This window comes from Miniopterus natalensis, chromosome 6 (genome assembly GCF_054644295.1).
Source record: "Miniopterus natalensis isolate mMinNat1 chromosome 6, mMinNat1.hap1, whole genome shotgun sequence".
Taxonomy (NCBI): Eukaryota; Metazoa; Chordata; class Mammalia; order Chiroptera; family Miniopteridae; genus Miniopterus; species Miniopterus natalensis.
Window position 1 is genome coordinate 90,242,848 of NC_142086.1, and position 25,122 is coordinate 90,267,969.

Sequence of the window (25,122 nt, forward strand, 5' to 3'; positions counted from 1 at the left end):
TATTTTATGAAGAAGTGCACAGAATTCTTACAGAAGGTGGTATGTTGCCATCTTTAAGTAATCCCCCAGCAGTTCCGTTGTACATGTAAGCTAAAATCACCTCCATGTAGTGAGACTCACGTTAACACTCCTTTTATGTAAAGAGTTGTGTATCCACCTAACCTCATGGTCCATTTAACCTTTTCAGGAGTGTGTTGGGCGTATCAGAAACCAGAGCTCATGGCTAAGAGTGTGTCCAGTGGAAAAAGCACAGTGACTGCATTGCACTAAACCACATAAAGCAAATCTATAGAAAAGTACTTTTCTAAATGCTCAAATGTTATCAAAGTGCTCTATTTATAGAAGTAATCCTCTCTGTTAACAGCCAGGATTTGCTGTTAGAAATAACTCTTGTGAGTTTTATATTGTGCTTTTGGGGTTCTAATCATTTCAGCGTTGGTCTATTTTAAACAGCAGTATTACTCTAAGCGGTGTGCTTCAAAGTGTGAACTAACTTGTCGGAACCATGGCTTCAGCATCCGTGTGATTAGTGTGTGGTATTTGCTTTCCATTAGCCAAACGACTCATCATCCACTTCACCAGTCAGACAGCAGTTCCGTGGATCTAAACTACTGTCTGAGTACACACATCGCGCAGCAGGTCGGCCTTTATCAGGAAATAATATTCGGCAAGTTGCTGAGCGTGCACAAAGTTCTGAAAGTTCAAGGTACACTGCAGATAACCAGCCATTATTCTGTGTGCTATGAAAAGATTTACCAGTTCTGATAAAAGCAGAGCAGAAATTAGACACTAAGGATCTCTTTGTGAATTCTTTGTTCTCTATAGTAGATTGCTGTTTATATGTAAGAATTTTATTGCTTATGTGGCATACAATATTTATAACTATATACTTTATAGAAAGATATATTACAGTCGGTGGTATACATTCTGTATATATCCTGTGAAATGTGCCGTCGTATGAAATAAATATACTGTCTTTACCATGTTGACTACTTTGCTCAGAAGGGAAGAATTTTTCTCAGCCATCTTCCTTGACCTTTGCTTTACAAGTTAGTGATATTTGGGGATTAACTTGTTGAATCGGGCATTTTAATTCAAGGTCTTACTTTCATCCATTCTACTTCTCCATGTGCTAATGTTCCAAGAATGAGAGAAAGATACGGAGATTAGTAAGCATCATTAAGAAGCCCCTGCACGAATTCTGAGACATCTTGTTGGCTTAAAAATAACGCATGCAGCACAAATGATTATTTCCTAACCACAGCAAGAGACAGAGACTGGGGTGGGGAAGGGGAGGGCGCAGAGGGAAACCAGTCAGAACCCCCAGAGAGGAGAGGCTGGCTGGAAAGACTCGCCCTCAGGGGCCAAGGCTGGCAGGTCCCATGAGGATTGCCCTTTTTTCAGCCTTACAGGGTTGCTGTTCTAAATAATAGCGACCTGGACTCGTAAATAGTTTAAGTATGTTCATTAACTTCGGGATGAGAAGTTAGAGGTACAGAGTAACAGTCTTCTACGTTTTTAAATTTTCAGATAATTTTAGACTTATATGCAGTTGTAAGAAATAAGAGAGATACCAGGTACCCTGTACCCATTGCAGAACTCGGCACCGCAGCCGGACAGGACCGTGGGTGCAGGCCCTCCCCCGGTGCCCTCCCCGGCCCCGCCCGTGCCCCCCCTTCCCCTCGCTCCGCCCGGATCACCAGGCCGGTCTCCTCTTGTCTACCCTTAGGGATGGGGCATGACTGGAACCCCTGCACGTGACCTCTCGGGAACGGCTCTCCCGCCCCCGCGGCATTCTCCGGAGGCTCACCCGGACGGCGCGTCCGCCGTTCATTCCTGTTATTGCCAAGTGTGCTCCGTGGAGCGGGCGCACCCCCTGGGGAACAGCCGGGCCGCCCCGGGGCGGGGAGACGTCTGCCTCGTGGGGTGACCCTCCCCGGCCGCCCCCGGACCCCACCCGCCCCCTGGGTCGGTCAGTCCGACAGCCTCCAGCCCCGCCGGCCGCGGGCGTCCACTCGGCCCGGAGCCGGCCCCGCGAGGCGGCGTCAGCGCAGGGGCGTCGGGGGCGCGGCTGCGGAGGGTGTGCACGGCGACCCCCGGGGCGACGGCGCCGCCGAGGAGCGGGGGGAGCGCCAAGGCCTCTGCAGACGGGCCCCTCCGAGGCGCCCCCGAGCCGCGGCCGCAGAAGCGGGCACCCGCCCTCCCCTGCCCGCCCGCGGGGACCGCGTCAGCTGGGAGACGGGCCCGCGCCGCCCGCGCCCGAGCGCACCGCCCCTCCGTCAGTCTGCAGGCGGGCGGCCAGCGGGGCAGTCGGGAGGGTCGCTGGGCAGCAGCCGCGTGAGCCGCCCGGACGCGCGGAGCGAGCCGGCCCGTTGCCGACGGGGTCTCCGGCCGCGGGGCGCCGAACACCAGCGCCGCCCGCCCGCCCCGGCCCCCGAGAATCCCTCGCGAGCGTCCGTACAGGAAGCTACGGGGCTTTCCCGGAAGTGGGCGGAGCGTTTCCGGAAGTAGGCGCTGCTGCGGGCGGAAGCGCCGCGGGGAGGGAGAGAGGGGCGGACGCCCGTGCGCGCTCACGGCCCCGAGCGTGCCCTGCGCCCCGCCCCCCAGCCTCCCGGGTGGACCCTCGGGCGCGGCCGGCGGACCGGGCGCGACGCGCCGCCCTCGCGACTCGGGCTGTTGGGAGGGTTGCCGGGGCAGCAGCCACTTCCGGGGGCGGGGCCAGCCCGCGGGCAGGCGCGGCCGGGACCAGCCGTCGGGTGGACTGCGCCGGTCGTCGCCGGGCGGCCCCTGCCCCAGGAGCGGGTGGGCGGCTGTCCGCGCACCGCAGCTTCCCCGCCGCAGGACTTGGACTTGAACCGGTGGCGCCCCAGACGCTGTGTTTCTTTGTTGCTCCTGGCAACAGCCACTTCCGGGACGAGTCCCTCCCCCCGGCTTCCGGCCCGGAGCGGCGGTTGGTCGGCGGCGGCTGAGGCCTCTGGGCTCCCGCGGGCCGGGCCTTCCCGCGGCGCGGCGGGCAGCGGGGCCGCCATGGTTGTGCTGCACGTGAAGCGGGGCGACGAGAGCCAGTTCCTGCTGCAGGCGCCGGGGAGCGCGGCGCTGGAGGAGCTCACGGCGCGGGTGGCGCGGGTCTACAACGCGCGGCTCAAGGTGCAGCGCGTCTGCGCAGGTGCGCCGGGCGCGGGGCCGCGGGGCGGGGCGCGGGGCGGAGGAGGGGGCGCCGGGGCGAGGGGGCGGCGGGGCTGCGGCCGCGCTGGAAGGGCGTCCCCGGGCCACCAGCGCCGCGGGAGCCGGCGGGCGGACGGGCCGCGAGCGCAGCGCCCGGCGGGGCCCCGGGGGCGAGCCCTGGGCGCTCGGCCGCTGTCGATCCCGCGTTTGGAGCCCCCGAAGCAGAGCAGGCGGCGGCGGGACGCCCGCCCTCCCGGGTGCGAAGACCTGGCGGGGCCGCCGCCCTCAGGACCCTCGGCCCGGCGCTCGGATGCAGCGCGTGGCCACCTCCCCCGCGCGCAGCAGCGCGGCCCCAGGGAAGCGGCCCCGCGTGCGCTGCCCACGAGGGGCGGGCCCCGCGGAGCACCCGGGGGGCGGCAGGGGCGCCCGGGAGCCGCCGTTTCAGTCTCCCCGTGGCAGTCGCACCTGCGTGTCCGTGCAGCTCGCAGCCGCTGCCGTGGACCGCGGGCCCGACGCGACGGCGACTCGCGCGTGGGCACCGCGAGGGCGCGGCCTCTGCCCCGGACGCTCCCACGCGGGTTATCCGTCGGGCGCGCCGCCTCCAAACAAGCTCAGCAGGAAATGTTATCTCTGAGTTAAAGCGTTTGGGGAAAAAGGGGCTGACGAAGGTGCCCGTTGGGGGCGCGGTGCTGAGCGTGGTCCTGTGGGAGCACCTGGAGCCCTCAGGCCCCGGCGCTGGATCCGGACCAGCCGCTGGCCCCTGAGGCTGAGAGTGACCGCGGTGCCGTCTTCACGGGGTCAGGGGAAGACCCGGGTCCACGTCGCCTTCCTGGTTGGGGGGTGGGATGCGGATTCCTGAGGCTGAAACGCGGCTGCTTTGGGGGTGAATACACTGTGTGGGGTAGGAAAACATAGAGCCCTGGTTTGAAGAGTGAACTTGATGCTAGAAAGCCAAGGATTTGTCCGGTCTGCCACTTCCAGGAGCGGGGGCCTTAAATCCTCCCCACTGGTGGGATTGACGTGAATCATTCCTGAAGTTTTGTATAAAGCAGTAGCTGTTTGAGCTGAGCCAGCCTCAGATCCCACAGCTGTAAGTTAGGGGGATGCGGTGTTGGTAAGTCTTGCCCACCTCACGAGGTTGTTACCTGAGAGAGTTACGGGAACACGCTTGGAAAGTCAGCCCTAAAGCCCTGTGTGGATATGTGTGCAGACTGTCGGTGAGTTTTAATCTGTGCCCCCCGAGCGCCAGGAAGTGCAGTGTAGCCCAGAGGGTTAGGGCTCAGCCTCTGCAGCCCGCTGCCCGCGACCTTGGGCTGCCTGTGGCTGCGGGCGGCCTCCTAACGCCTCTGTGCTTCCATTGACCTGGGCGGGTGGGTCATTTGTTAAAGGTCAAGGGCAGGTCTGGCACACGCCAAGTGGTAGCTAAGTGCTTGTGAAATAAAATCACGAGCCACCGGGCAAGCCCCCTGCCCACTAAGGTCCGAGGTGTTAGGGTGACGATCGTGACATGTTGTCTTACTCTTGTGTTTAAGAAATGGAAGAACTGGCAGAGCATGGGGTGTTCCTCCCTCCGAATATGCAGGGGCTGACTGACGACCAGGTTGAAGAGCTGAAGTTAAGGGACGAGTGGGGTGAGAAGTGCGTGCCCAGCGGAGGCGCCGTGTTTAAGAAGGACGACATTGGACGAAGGAACGGGCAGGGTAATGCAGCGACCCCTGCTCCGCACGCCAGAGTCCAGCAGCCAGGGTGGGCGGGAGCTGTGCCTTCGGTTAAATACTGACCTCGGTGTGCCGGTGCAGAGTTAGGAAATACTGCACCATGTGACCCCTCCTTGTGAAACACCCACCCAGATGAAGTAGGTGGATAAAGGAAGCCCCCGTTGTCCTGCTTTTTTTTTTTTTAATCATCACGTGAGGATATTTTTTCCATTGCTCTTTGGGGGGGGGGGAACATCCACCTGAGAGAGACATTGGTTGGTTGCCTCCCAAACAGGGAATGGAGCCTGCAGCTGAGGTACATGCCCTTGGCCAGAATCGAACCCAGGACCCTTCAGTCTGCAGGCCGATGCTCCGGCCACTGAGCCAAACCGTTCAGGGCCTGTCATCTTGCTCTTAGTTGCAGCCAGCTTTTAAATATATCCAATGAGCCATATGAAATTGCCATTTTTATGGGTCAGAAATGGTTGAAAATTGGCAATTTTGTATGGTACAACCTAATAGTTTTGGGGGGAAATTGCTGAAAATGTATTGAAAGTTGTGTTTTGTTAGGATTGGCAAAAACTGGGCTTTATTTAGAGATTGCGTGTGAAAGAAGGAAGTGAATGTGAGCACAGGGTCTGCACCTGGGTGGAGGACATCCTCTCTCTGGTGCAAAGCCCCTAGGTACCTGTCAGCACCGGGGAGAGGATTCTGCTGCGGTCAGTGTGTGACTGACGGTGTGAGTGTGAAGGACAGACAGGGTGATGACTCACTGTGATAGCTTGTCTCTCTTAATTTGCACAGACAGCTTTTCATAGAGACTATAACTGGTCATTAACAAACGCCTGTGTACCTACTGTGCCCCCAAAACGCTGGAGCAAAAGAAATGCAAGTGTCCTGCAAGGGCTTCACACTCAAATACATATGTATATGTATATGTTTTTTGTTTTATATATAAATAGACGTATTGGGGATAATGGGAATTTCTAGTGTTAATTTCTTTGACTTTTTACCCAGAACGTGGTTGGTTGTCTTCTCTACCTGTTCATACCTAAATTCCTCCTCAATTTGGAGAGATTTTTTGCTTTTAAGAAGGAATTGCATAAATAGGAAAAAAAGATCTCATAAGATAGAGTTCTACACTTGTATTTTCAGTGTCTAAATAGTACTGTTCTTAAGTGCATAAGGTGTGAACTCTCCCCATCTCCCTTAGATTCGGAAATTCTCCATTATTTTTGCTTCTAAACTTTCAGGTTACGATTTTTTTCTTTTCTTGTTAGGGGTGGGCAACCCTGAGCCATGGGTCCAATCCCACCAACACCCATTTTTGTAAATAAAGTTGTATTGGAGTGCGCCCTTCCCCCCCCCCCCACACACTTGTTTAAGTGTCATCTGGCTGCTGTCACTCTGAGTGGCTGCAGGAGAGACTGTGTGACCTGCACGGCCTGAAATGTTTACTGTCTGGCCTCACAGGGCAGGTTTGCCAGCCATGTGTGCAGGGACACCCATCCTGTTCTCTGCACCTTTGCTTCTCTGCGTAGAGCGCACTCCAGGTCTCTGCTCTCATGAGAGATTTTACCCAGACTCTCCCGGCCAGCTGTCTGTCCCTCATCTAAACTCCCTACTTTGTTTCATTTCACTTACTCCCCGACTCAGACTGAAGGGTTTGGGACATTTGAGTAGACTTTTAAAGGTTGCTGTCTCTCCCTCCCCTTTTTATTTCCATAGCTCCAAATGAAAAAATGAAGCAAGTTTTAAAGAAGACTATAGAAGAAGCCAAAGCAATAATATCTAAGGTTGGCCTTTCCAGTGCTGCACTAAGCTGGTCTTTTGAAGTAGGCCCCAGTGGTGGCTTCCAGAGTTACCTGCCCACCGGCGTTTCCTATTGCCTTTTAAGCCTTCCAGGGGCGAGCAAAACACACGAGTTGGGGCGGGCCCTGGCTCTTCCTCTCCACAGCTGTGCCATTTGTCCTGAATCCTCCCAGTTCCCAGTCAGACAGGATGTTACTGGCTCGGGTGGATGGGCTCACCCAAGCTGATAGGAACCGATGCAGTGATTTTGTTTCCTTTACCTTTTTGAAGAACTTAAGAGAGTGAAAGGCTCTGCCCCTGAGGTAGATCGAGTTGCTTCCGTACAGGGACTTGATAAACGTCTGTTGAATGGACCAGCTGCAGTGTAGTAACTGGGCCTGTCACCTTCAGAAACAAGTGGAAGCCGGTGTCTGTGTTACCATGGAGATGGTGAAGGATGCCCTGGACCAGCTCCGGGGGGCAGTGATGATTGTCTATCCCATGGGCCTGCCACCCTACGACCCCATCCGGATGGAATTTGAAAATAAAGAAGACTTGTCAGGAACTCAGGTGTGTGGCTCTTGGGTATTCTGTCGGGTGTGTTCACCTCCCCCCAAAGAGCAGGGGCCCCCTCAGATATTTTAAAAATGTTTTTATTGATTGTTAGAGAGGAAGGGGAAGGGGGGGAGAGAGAAACATCGATGAGAAACATCACATCAGTTGGCTGCCTCCTGCACACCCCCTACTGGGATGGAGCCTGCAGACCGGGCATGTGCCCTGACCGGGATTGGAACCAGTGGTACCTCGTGGTGCAGGGGACGCCGCTCAGTCCACTGAGCCATGCCGGCCGGCGCCCCTCAGATTTGACCCCCCTCTTCCGGGTTTAGTTTTTGCTCCAGAGCCAAGTTCTGAACTTGGGGCGCCGGGCGTGGCGCACACACAGTGGGGCCAACATTAGGCTTGTGAGGCCGCCCATGGGCAGTAACTGAAGCATTACTGCTTCGGGGCCACGGAAGCCAGAAACCTAACCTGTGCCTGTTGACGCCCTTGCGTGGAGTTGTGTGCTCCAGCCTCACCTCTGTTTTCCACCCCCTTCGTCTCATCTGTTCCTATCCCGTCAGACAGCGTCTGCTTCTCTGAGCTGTCTCGCACGAGTGGGACATGTAGGAGCAGCAAGAAGCCCCACGGCCTGTATTTAAAAAACAGTGAGATCCCCATGGGCTCCCCAGCCATCTCCTCAAAACCCATCTCTGAGGGACCTTTTATTACCGATGGAGGTGCAGAGAAGATAGGGTGCTCCTCACTTCCCAGGGCAGGGAGCTCACTGAGTCAGGGCGTGAGCTAAAGCTGACAGGGTCGGTGCCAAGAGGTGGGGAGCCAGTGCTGCTCGTGGGCTCGGGAGGGGAGGGCAGGGTACAGGAAGCGGGTCCCAGGCACCTGCGCCCTAATAACCTGAGAGCGGTTCTCACCGTGGCCCAGGCAGGACTCAGTGTGGTCGAGGAGTCGGAAGCACAGCTGTGGTGGGCGGCCAAGGAGCTGAGAAGAACCAAGAAGCTCTCAGACTACGTGGGCAGGAACGAGAAAACCAAGATCATCGTCAAGATCCAGCAGGTGGGCACGTCAGCAGCCACTGTTTTCTACTTGCTGTCAAGCTGATAAACGTTCCCAGTGAGTCTGAAAGACTTAAGCTCCCTGGACAGGCCCTTGAATCCTGTTGGTCTGGACTTAAAGTAAAACTTTCCTTCACGTACCAGCCCAGGCCGGAAGAAAATGTGGATGAATTGACAATATCAGGAGTTTGTTTTGATGGGGGGCGTGTTAATTTCGACATTAAGATCGAGGCTACAAGTGGGTAAAAGCATTCCTTGGAACGAGCAGCCCTGCCCGGAGCACTGCTGCCCAGTCTCCAGGCGCTGACAGTCTGGTGAGGAAGGAGGTCAGCGAGCATCGGGGTCTAACATGTGCTGTGTCTGCAGGGCTGCTGTGGCCGTGTGCTCCCCCCTAAACCATCTCTCTAATCTGGGGGAGACAGAGTCCCCTTGTCCCTTCCCCACGGGACCTGCAGTGCTGACGTGGGCGTAGCCCCGGTCTCCATCCACCTCGAGGGCCAGCAAGGGCCCGGTGACACCTGGATGGTCAGAAGCAGACGACTTGTTTCCCCTCAGCAGGTGGCAGGGGGTTTGTAACACAGTCACTGTCGCTTCCTGGTGGTCCCTGAGGAATGCCTGACCCACGGTGTGCCCTTCCGTCTTTGCAGAGGGGACAGGGCGCTCCAGCCCGAGAGCCGGTGATCAGCAGCGAGGAGCAGAAGCAGCTGATGCTGTACTACCACCGCCGGCAGGAGGAGCTCAAGGTGCCGAGACGCCTCCCCAGGGGCTGGCCGTCCTGCAGGGCCTCTCCAGGGCTGTGGGGTTCTCCCAGGTGCCCCCCATTAGGGTCTGGAAGTGTCCTGCTGGGGGGAGGGGTTACAGTTCATTCCTTAGTCTCTTTATGCTGCAAAACAGTTTCCTGTGGTGCCTTCCTGAATAGAACGTGTATTTCCAGAAACTGGAAGAAAATGACGATGACTCCTGTCTGGATTCTCCGTGGGCAGACAGCTCTGCTCTGAAGAGACACTTTCAGGGCGTGAAAGACATAAAGTGGAGACCAGGGTGAGGCGCCGTGGTGACGCCCCCAGGAGTATCCGCTTGCCTCTGGGCAAGCTGTGACAGTGGTGACAGTGGTGGCCACGGAGAGGGACCCGCACAGTCCCGTGAACAAGGTTGAAATTCCTGGTTTTCCTAGTTTCTCTGAGTTTGAATTTTTACAATAAAATTTACTTAAAGCTGTAGAACTTAAAAAATATATCCCCAGAAAGTCTGTCTCCGTTATTTTTATTTCAGGACACTTTGCCCCAAGGCTCTTCTCTGACAGTCCTGAGGATGTGCTTTCTAGAAAACAGGCTTTTCCTCCTGGTGGGTTTTATCTCCTGCAGCTCGGAGGAGGCCAGGTCCTCTCCATAGCGACAGGTGTCTGATGGGAAACAGCCATCTGTCGCCACTAGAGGCCGCCACTCGTCCCTCGCTTTCCTGGGGCCTCTTGTAGGTCTGTCGGAGGCCAGTCTCAGTCCTGTTTGAGGGACGAGCCTGGCATCTCGGGCTTCAGAGGTCAAGTTCACCTCCTGGCTGAGACACAACCTGGATGGAGGGTGGGTGTCGTCTAACCTTGAACCTGAGTTCCTAGGTCGTGTAGGATGAATGTGGATCCTCATGGCTCTCCTCCCTCGGGCGTAGCTGTAGCTCTCAGGTGCTGCGTTTCCTTGAAAGTGATGACTGGGGCTGGGCTCGGTGGCCATTTGGCCATGGACTGGTTTTCTAGGACACCTTTGATTTTTAAATTGCCCGACTCACCCTCCTCAGAAACCTGGCAATTTAGCAGCTCAGGTCCATCTCCCAGACGGTCTCTGCAGCCAGTTCTCGGGGCCCTGGGGTCTCGGCTTGGGAGCAGCCCCTGGAGGACCCTGAGCGAGATGGCGGGGAGGTCGCCACTTGCCAGGCCCACACGGGGAACCCAGGGCTGGCGGGTCACACCTGTGGGAGTCTCCAGAGGGCAGAGCTGCACCTTCTCTGTGGGGCTGATGACACTCGACGCCCGAGGACTCCGCCCACCTCCCGGGCCGCAGGCAGCACCGCAGGGTGACTCGGCCGTGAGGAAGCAGGAGATCTGACCGTCCGCAGCAGTGCAGACGGACCTGAGGGTATTACGCTGCGAAATAAATCAGAGAAAGACAAACACCATATGATTTCACTCGTGGAATCTAAAGAAACAAAGCAGACTGATGGCCGCCAGAGGGGCGGGGCTGGGGAGCTGGAGGAAGGAGGTGAAGGGACTGAGAAGAACAGGTTGGTGGGCGGTTACGAAACAGCCAGGGGATGTAAAGCGCAGCCCAGGGAATAAGGTCGATGGTATTGTAACTGTGCGTGGGCCAGGTGGGCCCTGGAAACGTGGAGGGGACACTTGGTGAAGCCTGTGGCTGTAACTGCTCTGCTGTGCCCCTGACGCTGATACAAAGGGACACTGAATGTAAACTGACTGGAAAGCAAAACAAGTCAGGAGGGGTCTGGCCGGAGGAGCAGGCCTGTAATTCTGAGCTTCGGCTGAGTTCCCTCTGGTTCTTCAGGCGCTTCCCCCCGGCCTCAGTGGCTCCAGCCTAAACAGGTGCCGGCCAGTTCTCAGCAAAGCCCCAGGGGACCCTCGCTCACCTCTGGGTCCTCCTGTGCACCCGTCCTGTCTCTCTCGCTCTGTCCTGGGTGCTCCAGCCACAGTGGTCTCCCTGACCGTTACCCACCGGGCCCCACCCAGGTTGTCCCGCCGTCTGTGGCTCTCAAGGCACAGTCACCAAGCACTGTCCCTCCTTGTCTGCTGCCCAGTGACTTGATGGTTTCATACTTTTTTTTTTCAGTTGTTTCGGGGGGGGCTGTAAATCCACACTCCACCTTGGCCAGAAGCAGAAGTCTCAGGATGCTCCTGATAACCAAGTATTACGCTCACTATAGACCCTCTCTCATAAATGCCAGTTTAGAGAATTGTAATAAAATGCAACAGAGCGCCTTGATTGCTATCATTTGTCTTTGGATGACTGAGAAGGCCATTTGGAGTCTCACGGTGTTTCCTGGCCTCCGAGTTGAGCCCATCACTAATCAGGTTCTTGGTGGCAAAGGACAGGGTTGACTGGTAAATGTCAGCAGCAGAGTAGGTACTGGAGGGACCCGACGCCCTCAGAGACTCACTGGGAGGCTCAGAGAATGGGCAGGGAACCTGTGCCACACACACACGCTCACACGTGCACACGTGCACACCTACACTGATGCACGCACACAGGTACATGTCTGCTTGTCCTTCAACAGCTGATGGAGAGACAGAAGGAGCTGAGGACACTCGAGCACAGGAAAGGGGCGAGCCCTGCTCCTGCTCGGCACAGGGTGGCCCTGGTGAGCGGCGCTGTGTTGGTGTTGACGGGCTGGGATTTAAAGGCGCTGATGGATCCCCCGCCCCACCCTGCGAAGGCACCTCGTGTGAGATGCAGACACCTTCAGGCTGCACTCAGGGCACAGTTGACAACCAATGACAACCGTGCTCTGAAGGAGAATTTCAACAGACCCCACCCCCACCCCCGCGAGTGGGAGGAGTCACGGGCGGAGACGGGCCTCACCTGGGTGAAGCCCACAGGCTAACCCCCCAGATCCCACGCTCGCCACCAGCCCCGGCAGCTCCCACACGGAGGAGCCCCTGTCCCTAACCACCACGCCCGCTCTGTTTCTGCGGCCACGTTCCTGGGACACCACGTACGTCCAGCTGACGTTTGGTGGTGCCGCCTCCACGAGCAGAAAAGGGCATTATTTAGGGCCGAAAAGGTGTGTTTTATATCCACACACTTGACTTGCAAGACCCTGAGTGAATTCTGATGAAATAAATACTCCCCTTTGGGTTCTGGCCAAGTCTGTGAAGTTTCAGTCCCAGGCGCCTTTTCTCTCCATTTTTAAAGGAATATTAAAAGTGACTGAAAGAGGGATTTAGGAATGAATGGCTCTTTTTCAACACGTCTTATGAAATGAAAAGGGGCAAATGCTATAATATTTCTCAGAGACACGGTTTTAAGGGAAATGAAGTTGAGGACCTGGGTCTGTTTGTGGCAATGTGACGGCGTCCAGCTCCTCAAGGTCAGGCGGAGGTGAAAGTTAAGGTGCCCTCCCGTCCCACTACCCAGGACGGCCGCATGGTTTAGCACTGAGAGCCCTGCGTGGCCAAAACCCTCGGTTCCCAGCAAGCAAGGGTGGCTGGTCCCCTCGGTGAGGTGACCGTGGATATCATGAGCGCTCCCCAAACCCGCTCAGCCCAGCCCAGGTGAACCTTGCCTGCCAGCGGCATCGCTGGTCCTCAGCATCCTCCCCCAACCCTCCCAGGTGCAAGTCCCTGCCCCCTTGTGCTGTTTCTGGGGGCCTGTGGATCAGCAGGTCTCCTGAGAGACCACATGCGTAAGCTGGTGTGGCCAGGCATAGTGGACACCCGATGAGGGGGGCTCTCACCTTCAGGCCCCCAGAAACCCCAACTCCTGGAAGCCGTCCCGAAGCCGGTGCACCTGCCCCTTTCCCTCACTCGCCTCACCCTCTGGGGCTGGGCGGCCGAGCTGCCCCGGGGCAGTTGCTTTGGGTGTCGCCCCCAGCACCGGTGAGAAGCTGGGGTGAGCGTGGGCGGCGGGTGCAGAGGAGCCGCTCTGAGTGGATGTCGGCAGGAGTGTTTAGGGGCCACCAGGACCCTGCCAGTCTCTGTCCCCAGGCCGCCTGCCCTCCCCGGCCCGGGCCAACTGGGGCCAGAGCCATAGATTTCTGTACATTTGTAGAAAAAGGGCTTCATGTTGAGTCTTCTTGTTTTACATAAACGACTTCATAATCCATGTATTTATTAGCTTATAGTTTGCACTTTTTATTTAATGACTTCAAGAATTCTCTACCTATTTAAAAATAGTACTTTTTTCCCCCTGGAACAGCTGGAATTCTTTCCAAGAATCTTCAAGAGGAAACGTCGTCCACTTGCATGAACTGAGGGACGTAGGCCCGACTCGTGTGCCAGCAACCCCTGCTGACCACCCTCGAGTGCCCGGCCCACAGCGCCCGCCTCGCCGCCGGGCCCGGTGGCCCGCCGACCGGAGCTCAGGAAGGAAGTCCAGCAGCTCAGCGCCAGACGCAACTCCCTGGCTGGCAAATTCTCCGCAGATTCAAATTCCTAACTCGCCCTCTTGATGGTTCTTTGTTTCGAACCAGCCCCTTTTCCCTTTTCTCCGTTGGGAAGGCAGTGCCAGGATTTGACACTTGCCACTCGCAGCCGCCTCCCTTCCTCGAACGAATGGAGCGATTTCCAGGCCAGGCTGGAGCTTAGTCACCCAACGCGAGGCCCCTTCCTCTTGCCTGTCGCTTGGTCTTTGAAACAACAGGAAATGACAGTCTCTCTTTCTTTTCTCGGAAGGACCCTCGGACGCGGGCGTTGGAACAGGGAAAGTGCTGGGAATGAATACGTAACCGGTCGGAAGTGACCCGCTTTCCTCTCTTTGTCCTGCGGGTCCTGCCACCCGAGTTCACGATACCACAGGAGGGCGGTTCGCTAACAGCAGGAAGGCGGCGTTTTCACCCCGAGATAAATTCCCGATTGAGTCTTCTGTTAGCGAAGTCGCGAGAAAGGCGATTAGGCTGTGAGCAGTCTCCCGGCAAAGACCAGGAGCCTTCCAAAGAAGGGCCCTGCTGGAGATGATTTGTTGGGCCGCTGACACGTTTGCATTGACGATGTTAACTGCAAAGTGTCCACATGAGCCACACGTTCCAGGAGGTTTGTTCATTTCTCCCACAGAATTTACCTGAATTTTGGTCATTTCCAGGCTATTAGGACCAGCTGGATAGTGCTCAGCAACCTTAAATGAGGAGCAATTGCTATCACAAGCGTCAGAAGGCCAAGGCGTGAGGCCAGGCTCCTCCTTGACGCTGCGGGTGGGCTGAACAGGTGAGGCCCGGCCCGAAGGTGAGGCTGCAGCTCCGCCGTGGGCACGTGCACCGAGGCACACGGGGGTGGGAACTGGGGGACAGAGGCCTCTGGGCTTGGGGACTGGGGCGCGTGGGCGCACCCCCAGGAAGGCCAGCAGAGGGAGGAGTGGGTGGCTACCGGGTCCCACTTGTCTGCCGTGGGAATTCGATCTGATTGCTCCCTTGGTTGGCAAGGCCCAGGGAAATGACGGCGCCATTCCACCACAGTGAGCTGGGCACGTGTCCCCGCGTCTGACTTAATACCCGAGCTCAGCATCTTCCAGGGGAAGCATCTTTCCGAGACAGTCGCCTCTGGCCGGGGGCTACTGAGCCCTTGAAATGTGGCTACTGCGACGGAGGAACTGACTTTAAATGTTATTAGAGCTGACTGTGTATGACTCAGGGGTTAGGGGTGCCCACCTCTTGGGCCATTGACTCCCCAAAAACTTAACTGCTAATAGTCTACCGTTGATTGGAAGCCCTACAAATAAACATAAACAATTAACAGATATTTTGTGCCTATATTATATACTGTGTTGTTACAATCAAGTAAACCAGAGAAAGGAAAATGGTATTAAGAAAATCAGAAGGTGCCAGGCTGGTGTGGCTCAGTGGTCGAGCGTTGACCTATGAACCAGGAGGTCACAGTTTGACTCCCAGTCAGGGCACATGCCCAGGGTTGCGGGCTTGATCCCTAGTAGGGGGCATGCGGTAGACGGCCGATCGATGTTTCTCTCTCCCTCGCTCTCTAAAATAAATGAAAACATATTTTAAAAATTAAATTTGAAAAAACAGTCAGAAGGAAGAGAAAATACATTTACAGTCTTTATTGAAAAAAATGTGCTTCAGGTGGCCCAGCGAAGTTCAGCCCCGTGCTGTTCAGGGTCAGCTGTAATTGATTTAACTGATAAGCTCGGGTGCTCTGGCTCTGCACTGGGTGCAGCCGGATGGTCACCATCTCACCCTGTCTCCAGGGAGCCTCACGTTGCACCCCCATTCCTGAGAGGACGGGGGCCTCGGGCCTGAGCTGGCTTCCTGAATCCCCCCCAGAGTGGTTGATAGTGATCATGGCTCTTTCTTGCCGTATTTCCAGCTACAGGCTGTAGGCTTTGGTCAACGGGTATTCACTTGGAGTTTTTATTCAGGATTAATCTCCAGGGCTACTGTCCAGTCTTGAGAGGGAGTTCGGCCAGCTCTGCATTGGCGGCCAGGCTCACAATGAGCTTCTTAACCCCAATGACCACAGCTCCGGGCTCATGGCCACCCTTCCAGAACTGAGCACGACCTTGTAAGTCCGAGTAAGGGAGACGGCTCAATGGACTTGGCTGAAGAATCCAGGAAGGCCAGGCCTTGACCCTGGGCTCTGAGCTCTGCAGAAAAAGTCTTTCCTCTCCTGAAACCCCCTCCACTGCAGGCTGAAGGGGGTGGGAGCCACAGCAGGAACCAGGACGAGGTCCTCACCCAACATCCTGGCACCCAGGCCTGGGCTTCCAGCCTCCAGAACTGTGAGGAATCAATTTCCACTGATTATAAGCCACCAGTCGTGGTGTCCTTGCTCCAGCCGCCTGAAAGGCTAAGACAACGATGGTGAGAGGGCAGCTCTCCCAGAGAGCAGCTGTGGGCCCTTTGCACGCTGGGGCAGGTGCCAGGCCTGGTACAGGGATCCGGGCGACACAGCATTCTGCCTGCCACGTGTGGGGTGAACCATGGGACCGCCCACACCTCCCCACACCTGCTCGGACCCCCTAGGTGTGCGGCTCCTCCCGAGATGGGAGTAAATGCTCAGCATCTGTGAAGCTTCCACAGCCCCGCTGCAAGCCTGGTGGGTCCCAGAGGGTGAATTCTGCAGCAGGAGCTCAGGTCCTGAAAGCCAGAGTTTGCAGCCAGGAACTGAGGTGCTGACCTGCGCAGACCTCCCACCAAGGGCAGGCCTCTGGTCACAGATGCGCAGAGCCCAGGCCAGCAGCCTTGGGTGGACTTCCGCCCGAGGTCCCTCCAGCCACAGTGCCCCGTCGGGGACCTGCCATCCAAATCGGGGCTGGTCCTTTCCCTCCTGGGCTCGGCGCCCATCCAAACACGCTCTCAGCAGGCCCCTCAGGCTGTCCGTGAGAATGCGGTGTTCTTCCTTTGAGCTCAGAAAGTGCAAATAAACAGCTCACTGCATTTGCACAGGCCAAAGACTGACCCTTGCCTTGGCCGGCCTGTCCTCCAGCTGCCTCCTCGGGGGTCCTGGGAAGGGTGTGCCTGTTGGGGGGGAGGGTTGGTGGCTCAGGGGAGACTCAGATGGAGGCAAACCTACTGTGGGACTCAACAAAAGCCTTGTGCCCGAGGTCAGCATGGGTGCAGCTCTTTCTCCACCTGGTGACGTGAAAACCTTCAGGGGCCACAGGCTCCTCAACCCCAAGAAGATGGTCATAAGACAGACAGTGTTTATGTCCAGGAAGCCAGAAGAGTCCTGCTGCTTGAGAACTGGACACGACCAGGTGCTGCTCCCCGGGCTTCGGGCAGTGGAAGGAAGAGGTTCCCTCAGATGAGGAGAGACCCCCAGGAAGCAGTCAGACGACCGGCCTGTGTGTTCAGTCTCCTCACAACCTAGATGAGACTGATCCCTAATGACAGGTTTAACACGCGGCACCCCCACACCATCAGCTTCTTCCAGTCTCCTGGTCAGTGCGAGGGACCCAGGCGCCGGGAGCTCCAGCCTCTGTGCGAACCACCGGCCTGCCCGACGGCACCTCTCTCGACCAGCCCCTGACTTCCCGGGCTCCCCTTCCCTCTGCAGCGGGCACCAGGGCCTCCTCACCCACGCTGCCTGCAGCTGAGTTTTTGCGTGATATTTCGCTGTTAAAAACCGCACACAAATGTTTACAGCTGCACCCTCACAACAGCCCTAAGTGGAAACAGCTCAGACGCCCACCCGAGGGAAACCGATGGCCGGGGGTGCGTCTGCACAGCGGAGCATTGCTCGTCCACAGAGAGGAGCGAAGCCTGATCCTCACAGCGCGAATGAACCTCGGACACGTTGTGCTGAATGCGAGGAGCCCCCCCGGAGACTACAGTCCGTTTATGTGAACTCCCCAGGACGGGGGAAGCAGGCTGGTAGCCCAGGAGCCGGTGGGAGGAAGGAAGGGGGAGCGGCTGCTTCACAGGCAGGGGGTTCATTTTCTGATGCTGAAAATGTTTTGAGACTAGACAGAAGCGGAGGCTGCACAGCACTGTGGATGTACGAGATGCTGCTGAATCGTGCACTTTTAAATGGCTAATTTTACTTTATGTGACTTTCAACCCTGCTGTAGACTGTTTGTATCTTCCCCAAACTCTTATGTTAAATCCTAATGCCCAATGTGATGGTAACTGGAGGTGGGACCTTTGGAAGGTGATCGGGTCATGAGGGTGGAGTCCCCAGGAAAGGGATTAGTGCCCCTTTCAGAGACACTGGAGAGACCTCCCTGCCCCTGGTGTCACGGGGGACACAGCCAGACGATGGCCACCTATGAACCAAGAAGCCAGCCCTCACCAGACACTGAATTTACCGGCCCCTCCATCCTGGACTCCCAGCCTCCAGAACTGTGGGAAATACACTTCCGTTGTTCATAACCACCCAGAATTTTTGTTGTGGCAGCTCGAATGAACTAAGACTAACTAAATAAAACACACAGAGCGGCAGACCCCTCGCCAGTCCGGGCGGCTGGGCTGGCTGCTGAGACACAAGCCTCTCACTCCACACCCAAGCTCCTCTGCACTCGCCCTCGGGACCTGGGGTACTGAGAGAGACACCCCTTCTCCGTATCGGCCACTGCTCAGGCTCCTGGGGAGGCAGCTAGTATTTCCCGATCGCCTCTCAGTAAGTCAGCGCCGGCACTTTCCATGGTGGGACCTGGGCCCCATACTGAGCCTGTCAGCTCCGCTTCTTCATCTGCACACCTTGCAGGGTTGACATGGAGATAAGGCAGGGAGCGCGCATCTGAGCGGACACAGGAGTCGCCATATAGCGCCATCGTTCTTACGCTCTGGGCCCACAGCCCGGGCCTCCTGCTCACCAGGGGGAGCCAGGCTCCCATCAGGAACCTCAGTTTTCCGTGACTCCTTTTGCTCTTGCTCCCTCGCCTGGCCCTCCCCCCGTATGGCAGGACCTGTTTTTTTGTGGGGGGTTTTCCCCAGTGATTTGAAGGTAACTCCACCTGATCCCTGTGCACAGAACTGCTTGGTAATCCGGCCGATCCCTTTACCACCAGAAGCCCTGAAATTTTAACGTCTAAAGTAGGAGTTGGCCGACTTCTTCTGTCAAGGGAAAGACAGTAAATATTTTAAGCTTAAGAATAAAATGTGACGTAAAAATGAATCCAGGTGTCAATGTGTGTCAATAAAGTTTTATTGGAACACAGTCACTTTCATTGTGGATCAGCTACGCTGCCTTTGAGCTGCAAGGGCAGAGTCGAGCAGTCGATGCAGATGCCTGACATTCTTACCGCGTCGCCATTTAAGAAGAATGTGGCCGCCCCCTGCTCTCTTCAAACAGTGTTACTGGCCCTGGCCAGTCGCTCAGTGGTTAGAGCGTCGGCCAGAGGACGGCTGGGTCCCAGGTTTGATTTCAGTCAAGGGCACGCACCTCGGGTGCAGGCTTGGTGCCCGGCCCTGGCAGGGCTGGTGGGGGAGGCAGTCAATCCACGTGTCTCTCTCGCATCGATGTTTCTCTCTCCCTCCCTCCCTCCCACTCTCTCTGAAAAGCAACGGAAAAAATATCCCCAAGAGGGGATTAAAATAATAATAACATTAGTGATCAAAACGCACCAGCAGCGAGCACCTGCCGTCCTGCGTACTGTGCAGTTTTTTTATTGGACAACAGCGATGCCTGTTTGCTCGTCTGCAGGACGGAGCCGCCCTCGCCCTGAGGCTGCCGCGGGAAAGCGGGGAGCACCATGGGGCACCATCTGCGCTCCGTCAGCGTGGGCGGGAACCACGTCGACGCGTGGACACGGGTCTGAACAAACACAGAAGACAGGCTTAGTCCTCCTACTTTATTTGGAAATGTGTGTAAACACTTTGAAACGTCCCTTTTGTCACTTTGGCTTCCCCAGGTTCGGACGACAGGACATTCTCCTTCACAGAAGGTACGAGTGAGGCAGGAGCCGAGGGCGGCTCAGAAGAAGGGGCCCGAGCTGCGGGGCACCGAGGCGTCCAGGCCGCTGTTCATCCATATCTCCCGGATGATCTGCTCCCTGCGCTCAATCCTCTCCGCCAGCTCCGCGGCCTCGGCGGACGAGTAGGCGGGGTACGGAGTCCTGCCAAACCCCGCGGGCTCCGCGGGGAAGGAGGAGCCCGAGGAGTCCTCCCCCAGCTCGGCGTCCTTGCTGTCCTCCTCGGCCTCCTCGCTCCCGGCCACCAGGCGCTCCCTCCCCAGCTGCAGCTCCCGCAGGTCTTTGGTGCAGGACACTCTGGCCACCAAGGCGCACAGCGTGAGGGCCAGGCCGACGCAGACACTGGACACGAACAGCAGGGCCGCTCTCTCGGGGTGGGCTGTGGGCGGGGAAGAGACAGGTCAGGAGCTGGGACAGCGGTCGGTCCTCGCCAAAGTCCCAGGGACACGACTGTCTCCCCAGGCTGCAGGCCGAGGCAGTGCCGGGCCTGGACGGCACCACGGAGACACCCCCACTTCACCGATCACAGACCCCCCATAGATTTAAAAAAAAAGTTTTGGAGCGTATACAGTCAACACATGTATGTACATGACGGGACACAGAGCAGAAGGTGGGCCCCTGCGTTCACACTCAGATCTGCGCCTCATTAGCTGTGTGACTCCTGGAAAGTTACGTGACCTCTCTGTTTCCTTCCCCTACAGTGGGGCTAACAGCACCTTCCTAGTACAGAGTCGTTCTGATGAGATGAATTAATTCCTGTGACACATCGAAAATGCTCAATAAACCGTTAGCTATTAGCAGCTGTAAACTATGAAAAATTAATTTATATATAAAGTTTAACTACGAATGTAAGTACCATGTAAGCGAAGCTTACTTTGTTCTAGATTGAAAAGTAAATATAAATAATTCAGGTAGCTTTTCCTACATCCAAATGATTGTCCAATAATAACAGAAATAGAAATAATGCTAATTTGTCCTGTGTACCCTGGTCTGAATCCTCAGGTACATATAAGCCTCACGTTAACCCTGCGCAGAAAGGGCTGCGACTTCCCGTTTTCCAGTTGTGTCCCCCTTGCGGGGTCAGCACCCCACTTTGGGAAATACGACCCAGCGAGCTCCCTCGTGTACAGTCCAGGCGTTGCAGGCTTTTCCGGGGAAGGGGGCATCGTGGATACTTAGGGCTTTGCCGGCCACGTAACCTGTGCTTCACTCAGCTCTGGCTGTGCACACAAGCACCACAGGTGCCCCGTGTTCTAATAAAGCTTTATTCGCGGGGCTGCCGTGGGCCGTGGCGGCTGACCCCTGACCTCCGGGCTGAAGCTGAAGCCTGGGAGGGAAGGAAGCCTTCTCTCGGCCAGTCGGCCTCGTTAGGCGGGGCCAGGGCTGGAGCCCAGATCCTGAGCGGTCAGCTGCCCGCGGTGAGCATTTGGAACCACGGACACTTCCTCGGCTCGGCTCGGCTGCGTGGACACGCCGTGGGCACAGCGAGCGATGGAGGCCGCTCTGCGCCGCCTCCTGCTTCCCCCGAGGCCCGGGCTGGAGTCGGAGAACTTGAGGGTAAGTTTCGCAGTCGGTCGAAGGATCCGGGCGCCGGGATCTACCAGGGAAGCTCTACGTGGGGCGTGTTATCGTCTTGAAACCCGAAACCTCCCCACTGGGCTCCCTTCCCTCTGGCTCAAGCCACCCGGAGTCCCAGGCTCAGGTGCGTTGCTCCCTGTCACCACGGCGCCCACCAGCAGCCTTGTCACCCTCTTCAGGACGCAGAGGTCTCAGCTCCGATGTGACGTTGGCCGGGGGGGGGCAGAGACTGTGTCTGCAGTGTTAGTAACTGTATTTTCTCTGAGTGACAAGGGAGTTTGGGGGTTTGTCCCGTGAGGGAGGGAAGGGCTGTTTCACTCCTGGGCGTGGCGGGGGAATGAGGGCTGGGAGGCCAGCACCTGGGGCATTAAACGAGGACACACAGGACGGCGCTAAGACCCGAGGCACGGACGCCAGGCCTTGCCAACCCTGCGTCCGACCTGGGGCTTCCTCCTGCCCCCAGCTGCCCCATCAAGGTGACCCCCGCCTGACTGCCGCGGTCGGGACTACGCTGCTCGCGTTTTATATCGTTTACGGCACCTTTGTTTTCCTGAGCCCGTGATGAAGGGCGTAGCCTACGGGTGTGTGTGCGTTTGTTATATCGCGTATACTCTTGCACTGTGTTGACTGGAGCACTTTATGGTCGCTGTGGTCTTGGTCGGCGTGTCCCGTCCCCGATTCCCGAGCTCCTTTCAGAGGCCACGTCTCCCCTCTTCCCAAAACGCTGGCTCGTGTCTCGTGCCGTTTTCTCCGTTGGGCAGCCTGAGCTTCCTCCCGTGTGAGGAATATAAGCCCCTGCGTGTTCCTGGCAGGCATCAGTCGCGAGCATGCGTGCTGCGAACACCTCCTGGCGAGCGGCTGTCCCGCTTCCACAGGTGCCCTTGATCTAGGGAGTGGCTCTGAGAAGCGGGGACGTGAGCCCGGCCTCCGCGGCTCCCCGGCCGGCTGCTCTCGCTCCTTTCTGGCCCCTTTCGTCACCACGCCCACTCTGGCCGTCTCCGTCTGTTCAAAACGCACACCCGGGCCCTAGTCGGTGTGATTCAGTGGTTAGAGCACCGGCCCTCGGACTAAAGGGTCCCGGGTTCGAGTCCAGCCAAGGGCACGTAGCTCTGCTGCAGGCTCGATCCCCGGCCCCGGCTGGAATGCGTGTGGGAGGCAACCAGTCGATGTTTCTCTCTCTCTCCCCCCCCCCCCGCCTCTCTCTCTGAAAAGCAATGGAAAAAATATCCTCGGGTGACGATTAAAAAAAATGTTTTAAATTAAAAAATAAAATGCACACCGGGTCCCATCACCGCCCAGCTTAACAGATGGTCGCCCTCCTGTCCTAGGCCAGAAATCAAGTCCTGACCCTGGAATCCTCATTTTCCGCTGGAAGGGTTTTCAGGATGATTTCCTCCAAGGGGCTGTCCAGGGACTTTGAAAACGGGGGGACGATATTTCTGACCATAAAAATCCTTACGTCTTGGACAGTTAGTGGGAACACCAGGAAATGGGAAAGGGCGCGTGGTTAGAGCAGAGAAGTTTCTCAGAGGAAACCGATGACCACGCGGGACTCAGGAGGGACACGGCGCAGGGAGACAGCGGGGCGGCCAAGGGCAGCGAGGCCGCTGCTGTTTTCCTGGGAGGCTCACCTGGAACAGCCGCGCCCGCGGGCCCCGAGTGGAGACGCCGCGGCGCTATATTAACGTGCACTTTGCAGAAGGCGCAGTCAGGTGCTGCTAGAACTCGCAGCATCTCCGTCACCGTTCCAAACTGTGGCCTGTGCTCCGGGGAGGGCAGACGGGGCCTGGCCCTCGCAGAGCGCCAGCCTGGCTCTGCCAGTGCGAGGCCCGCGCCCCATTGGTCCTCGAGGGGAAGATTATCCAGCGAAACCTTGGCAACCGCAGGAAGTAACTCTGGTGACTCAGGAGGGACTCTGTCTGCACAGGGCACGACCTGCTTGTTGACTAAGTGATCTTTTGGCTCAGTTTTCTTCCAGCCGAGGGTGGAATTCACTAATCCGAGGCCCTTCCCAGTGTTCGGGCTGGGAAATGCTTTCCTCTGGATCCTAGTTTTCAAAGCAGAAAACACCCCCCGAGCCCGGCTCCTATACAGAGCGACGCCGTCTGTCGGCTGCCTCCCCAGGCCGTTCTCTTGCTGGCAGCTCGGCTGGAGCTGAACCTGAACTCGGGCCTCTGCTTCCAGCTCTCAGGAGACTACGGTTGCCGTGTCAAACCTGGAGCCATTTTTCTTTAGCTGAACGTTGCAATGAAGCAGTGCGTTTGCCAGCAAGAGTCAGTGAATCCACCGCCCTCCTAGGAAGCTTCAATCCACCGACCTACCTCTAATGTAAGCAAAGGCTGCCAGAGAGCTGCTGACCAGAACCCCGTCTTTCCTCAGAACCCTCGACTCGCTTGGGTCAAAGTTTACACCTGTTTCATAGAAAAAATAAAATAAATGCAGGACCGATTAATCCCAGTTGTTCACTGTATGCAACTATAATAAATAAAAAGTCATAGACATCAAAGACCGCCCTGGCCAGCATGCTCAGTGGTCAGAGCATCGGCCCGCATACCAAAGGGTCTCGGGTTCGATTCCCAGTCAAGGGAATCGTACCTGGGTTGCAGGTTTGATCCCCGGCCCCGGTTGGGGCGCATTCGGGAGGCAACAAATTGATGTTTCTCTCTCTACCCCACCCCCCATCTCACTCCCTTCCACTGTCTCTAAAAATCAATGGGGGAAAAATATCCTCAGGTGAGAATTAACAACAAAAAAGCATCAGAGACGAAGCCAGGAAGAGCCCTGGGTCAGGAGTCCCTGAGTACATTAAACGATAAAGGGGTTTAGAAATTCTGAACTGTGTTGGGTCCAACTCCAGGTGCCGCTCACAGCTCCACTGCAGGAGGGAGCGTTTATTTTCCCACCCCGGGGCCTTGGCGCCCGTCACGCCTGATAGTGTCCTACTGAGAGCAGATAAGACCAGCCTCGGGCTGTGGAGGGACTGCTGGGTTCCTTCATTTTCTTATGTTTTGTTGTGAATCCCCACCTGAGGGTATTTTTTCCACTGATTTTTAGAGAGAGTGGAAGGGAGGGAGGGAGAGAGAAACATCCATGTGTGAGACACGTCGATTGGTTGCCTCCAGCACACGCCCTGACCAGGGCCAGCGATCGAACCCGTAACCCAGGTACCTGCCCTTGACCAGGAATTGAACCCTTGACCCTTCGGTGCCCAGGCCGATGCTCTAACCACTGAGCAACACCAGCCAGGGTGGGTTACTTTTTGTTTTTTTAATGACAGTAAAATGTAGGGCAGCCTGGTTTCAGATGCCTGGTTAAACTTCAGGGATGGCTTGGGAGCTCTGGATGGGCCAGCTGTGGGGCTCTGGAGACCCCTGGGGATGTCGGACGTGGCCGAAGCCTCTGGGGAAGGGGGGCACGGAGCTTGGAGGCCTCTGCTGTGGGGGGACCCGGATAGTCATGGGATTAGAGGGGGCAGCCTGGGGGGAGCTGGAGGACACTGAGGATATGATCTCTAAGCTTTGAGGCTGGGGGTCATTCCCATTGCTTGGCGGTTTCCTGTGTTTCCCACATCGGGGATACTTTATGTATTTAGGGGGGAAAGACCTCCTATATGTTATAAAAGAAACACAAAACAAAACTTTGTCTTAGATGCTCGACAGTTTTCATCAGGAGCCCAAGGCTCAGAATTCCATCCTGGGTTTGACAGGGAGGCCCCAGTGTTCACCCCACTATGTGCAAGAGTCCAGTGAGGGCTACGGAGGAAGGTGGCAGCCGGGTGCCCAGCGGGTCACCTTTCCAGCAAGCTCATTGTCGAATTCCCGCGTCTAGTTCTGTGCAGATGTGTTTGTCCACTGGATTTTTCTTTTAGGAAATAAGAGTGGAATGGAGGGAGGGCTTATTCTACGCATAATTTAAAAACAAAATGAAACATTGGCCCTGTTTGCAGCCACTCGTCATGGCACCTGTGACACCCTTTCCCTCGGCCACATGGCCGGCCACTTTACTTAGATGCTGGCAGTTAGCCATGAAAATTACCATAGCCACTGTCCGGCTTCAAGGAAGGTTTCAGGTCTGCAACGGCCGGGTCGATCGCTGTGAGTATGTTCTTGGGAACTAAAATCCAAAAAGAAATGTTTTAAAGATTTTGTACATTTACTACATACTTTAAATGCAATTAAATAAGATTAAAAAATCAATTTGAAA

General features: G+C 56.6%; 2 protein-coding genes across 7 annotated transcripts in view; one reads left to right on the plus strand and one right to left on the minus strand.

Annotated features, from left to right (window-relative positions):
- The first annotated feature begins 2,990 nt into the window (after nt 1-2,990).
- On the plus strand, nt 2,991-9,509 carry CFAP298 (cilia and flagella associated protein 298). 2 transcript variants are annotated; one of them, XM_087818483.1, is made up of 7 exons: nt 2,991-3,166; nt 4,698-4,865; nt 6,591-6,658; nt 7,065-7,223; nt 8,133-8,264; nt 8,911-9,006; nt 9,198-9,509. In XM_087818483.1, exons 1-7 carry the CDS (start codon nt 3,028-3,030, stop codon nt 9,306-9,308), a joined length of 873 nt encoding a protein of 290 aa, XP_087674609.1. In that variant the 5' UTR covers nt 2,991-3,027; the 3' UTR covers nt 9,309-9,509. The 2 variants fall into 2 exon arrangements, with proteins under 2 accessions (XP_087674609.1, XP_087674610.1); XM_087818484.1 differs by having other exon boundaries at nt 2,994-3,166; nt 4,698-4,796.
- Nucleotides 9,510-19,290: 9,781 nt separating this feature from the next.
- The window catches only part of EVA1C (eva-1 homolog C), a 49,883-nt gene continuing 44,051 nt past the window's right edge, over nt 19,291-25,122 (minus strand). For 4 of the 5 annotated variants that reach the window (XM_087818030.1, XM_087818028.1, XM_087818027.1 and 1 more), the window contains 3 exons: nt 24,955-25,032; nt 23,241-23,330; nt 19,291-19,720 (listed from right to left, as the gene is read on the minus strand). In XM_087818030.1, the coding sequence (XP_087674156.1) occupies nt 19,344-19,720; nt 23,241-23,330; nt 24,955-25,032 (545 nt within the window). In that variant the 3' untranslated portion in view covers nt 19,291-19,343. The remainder of the gene's footprint in view (nt 19,721-23,240; nt 23,331-24,954; nt 25,033-25,122) is intronic. The other variant, XM_087818029.1, reaches the window with a different exon arrangement.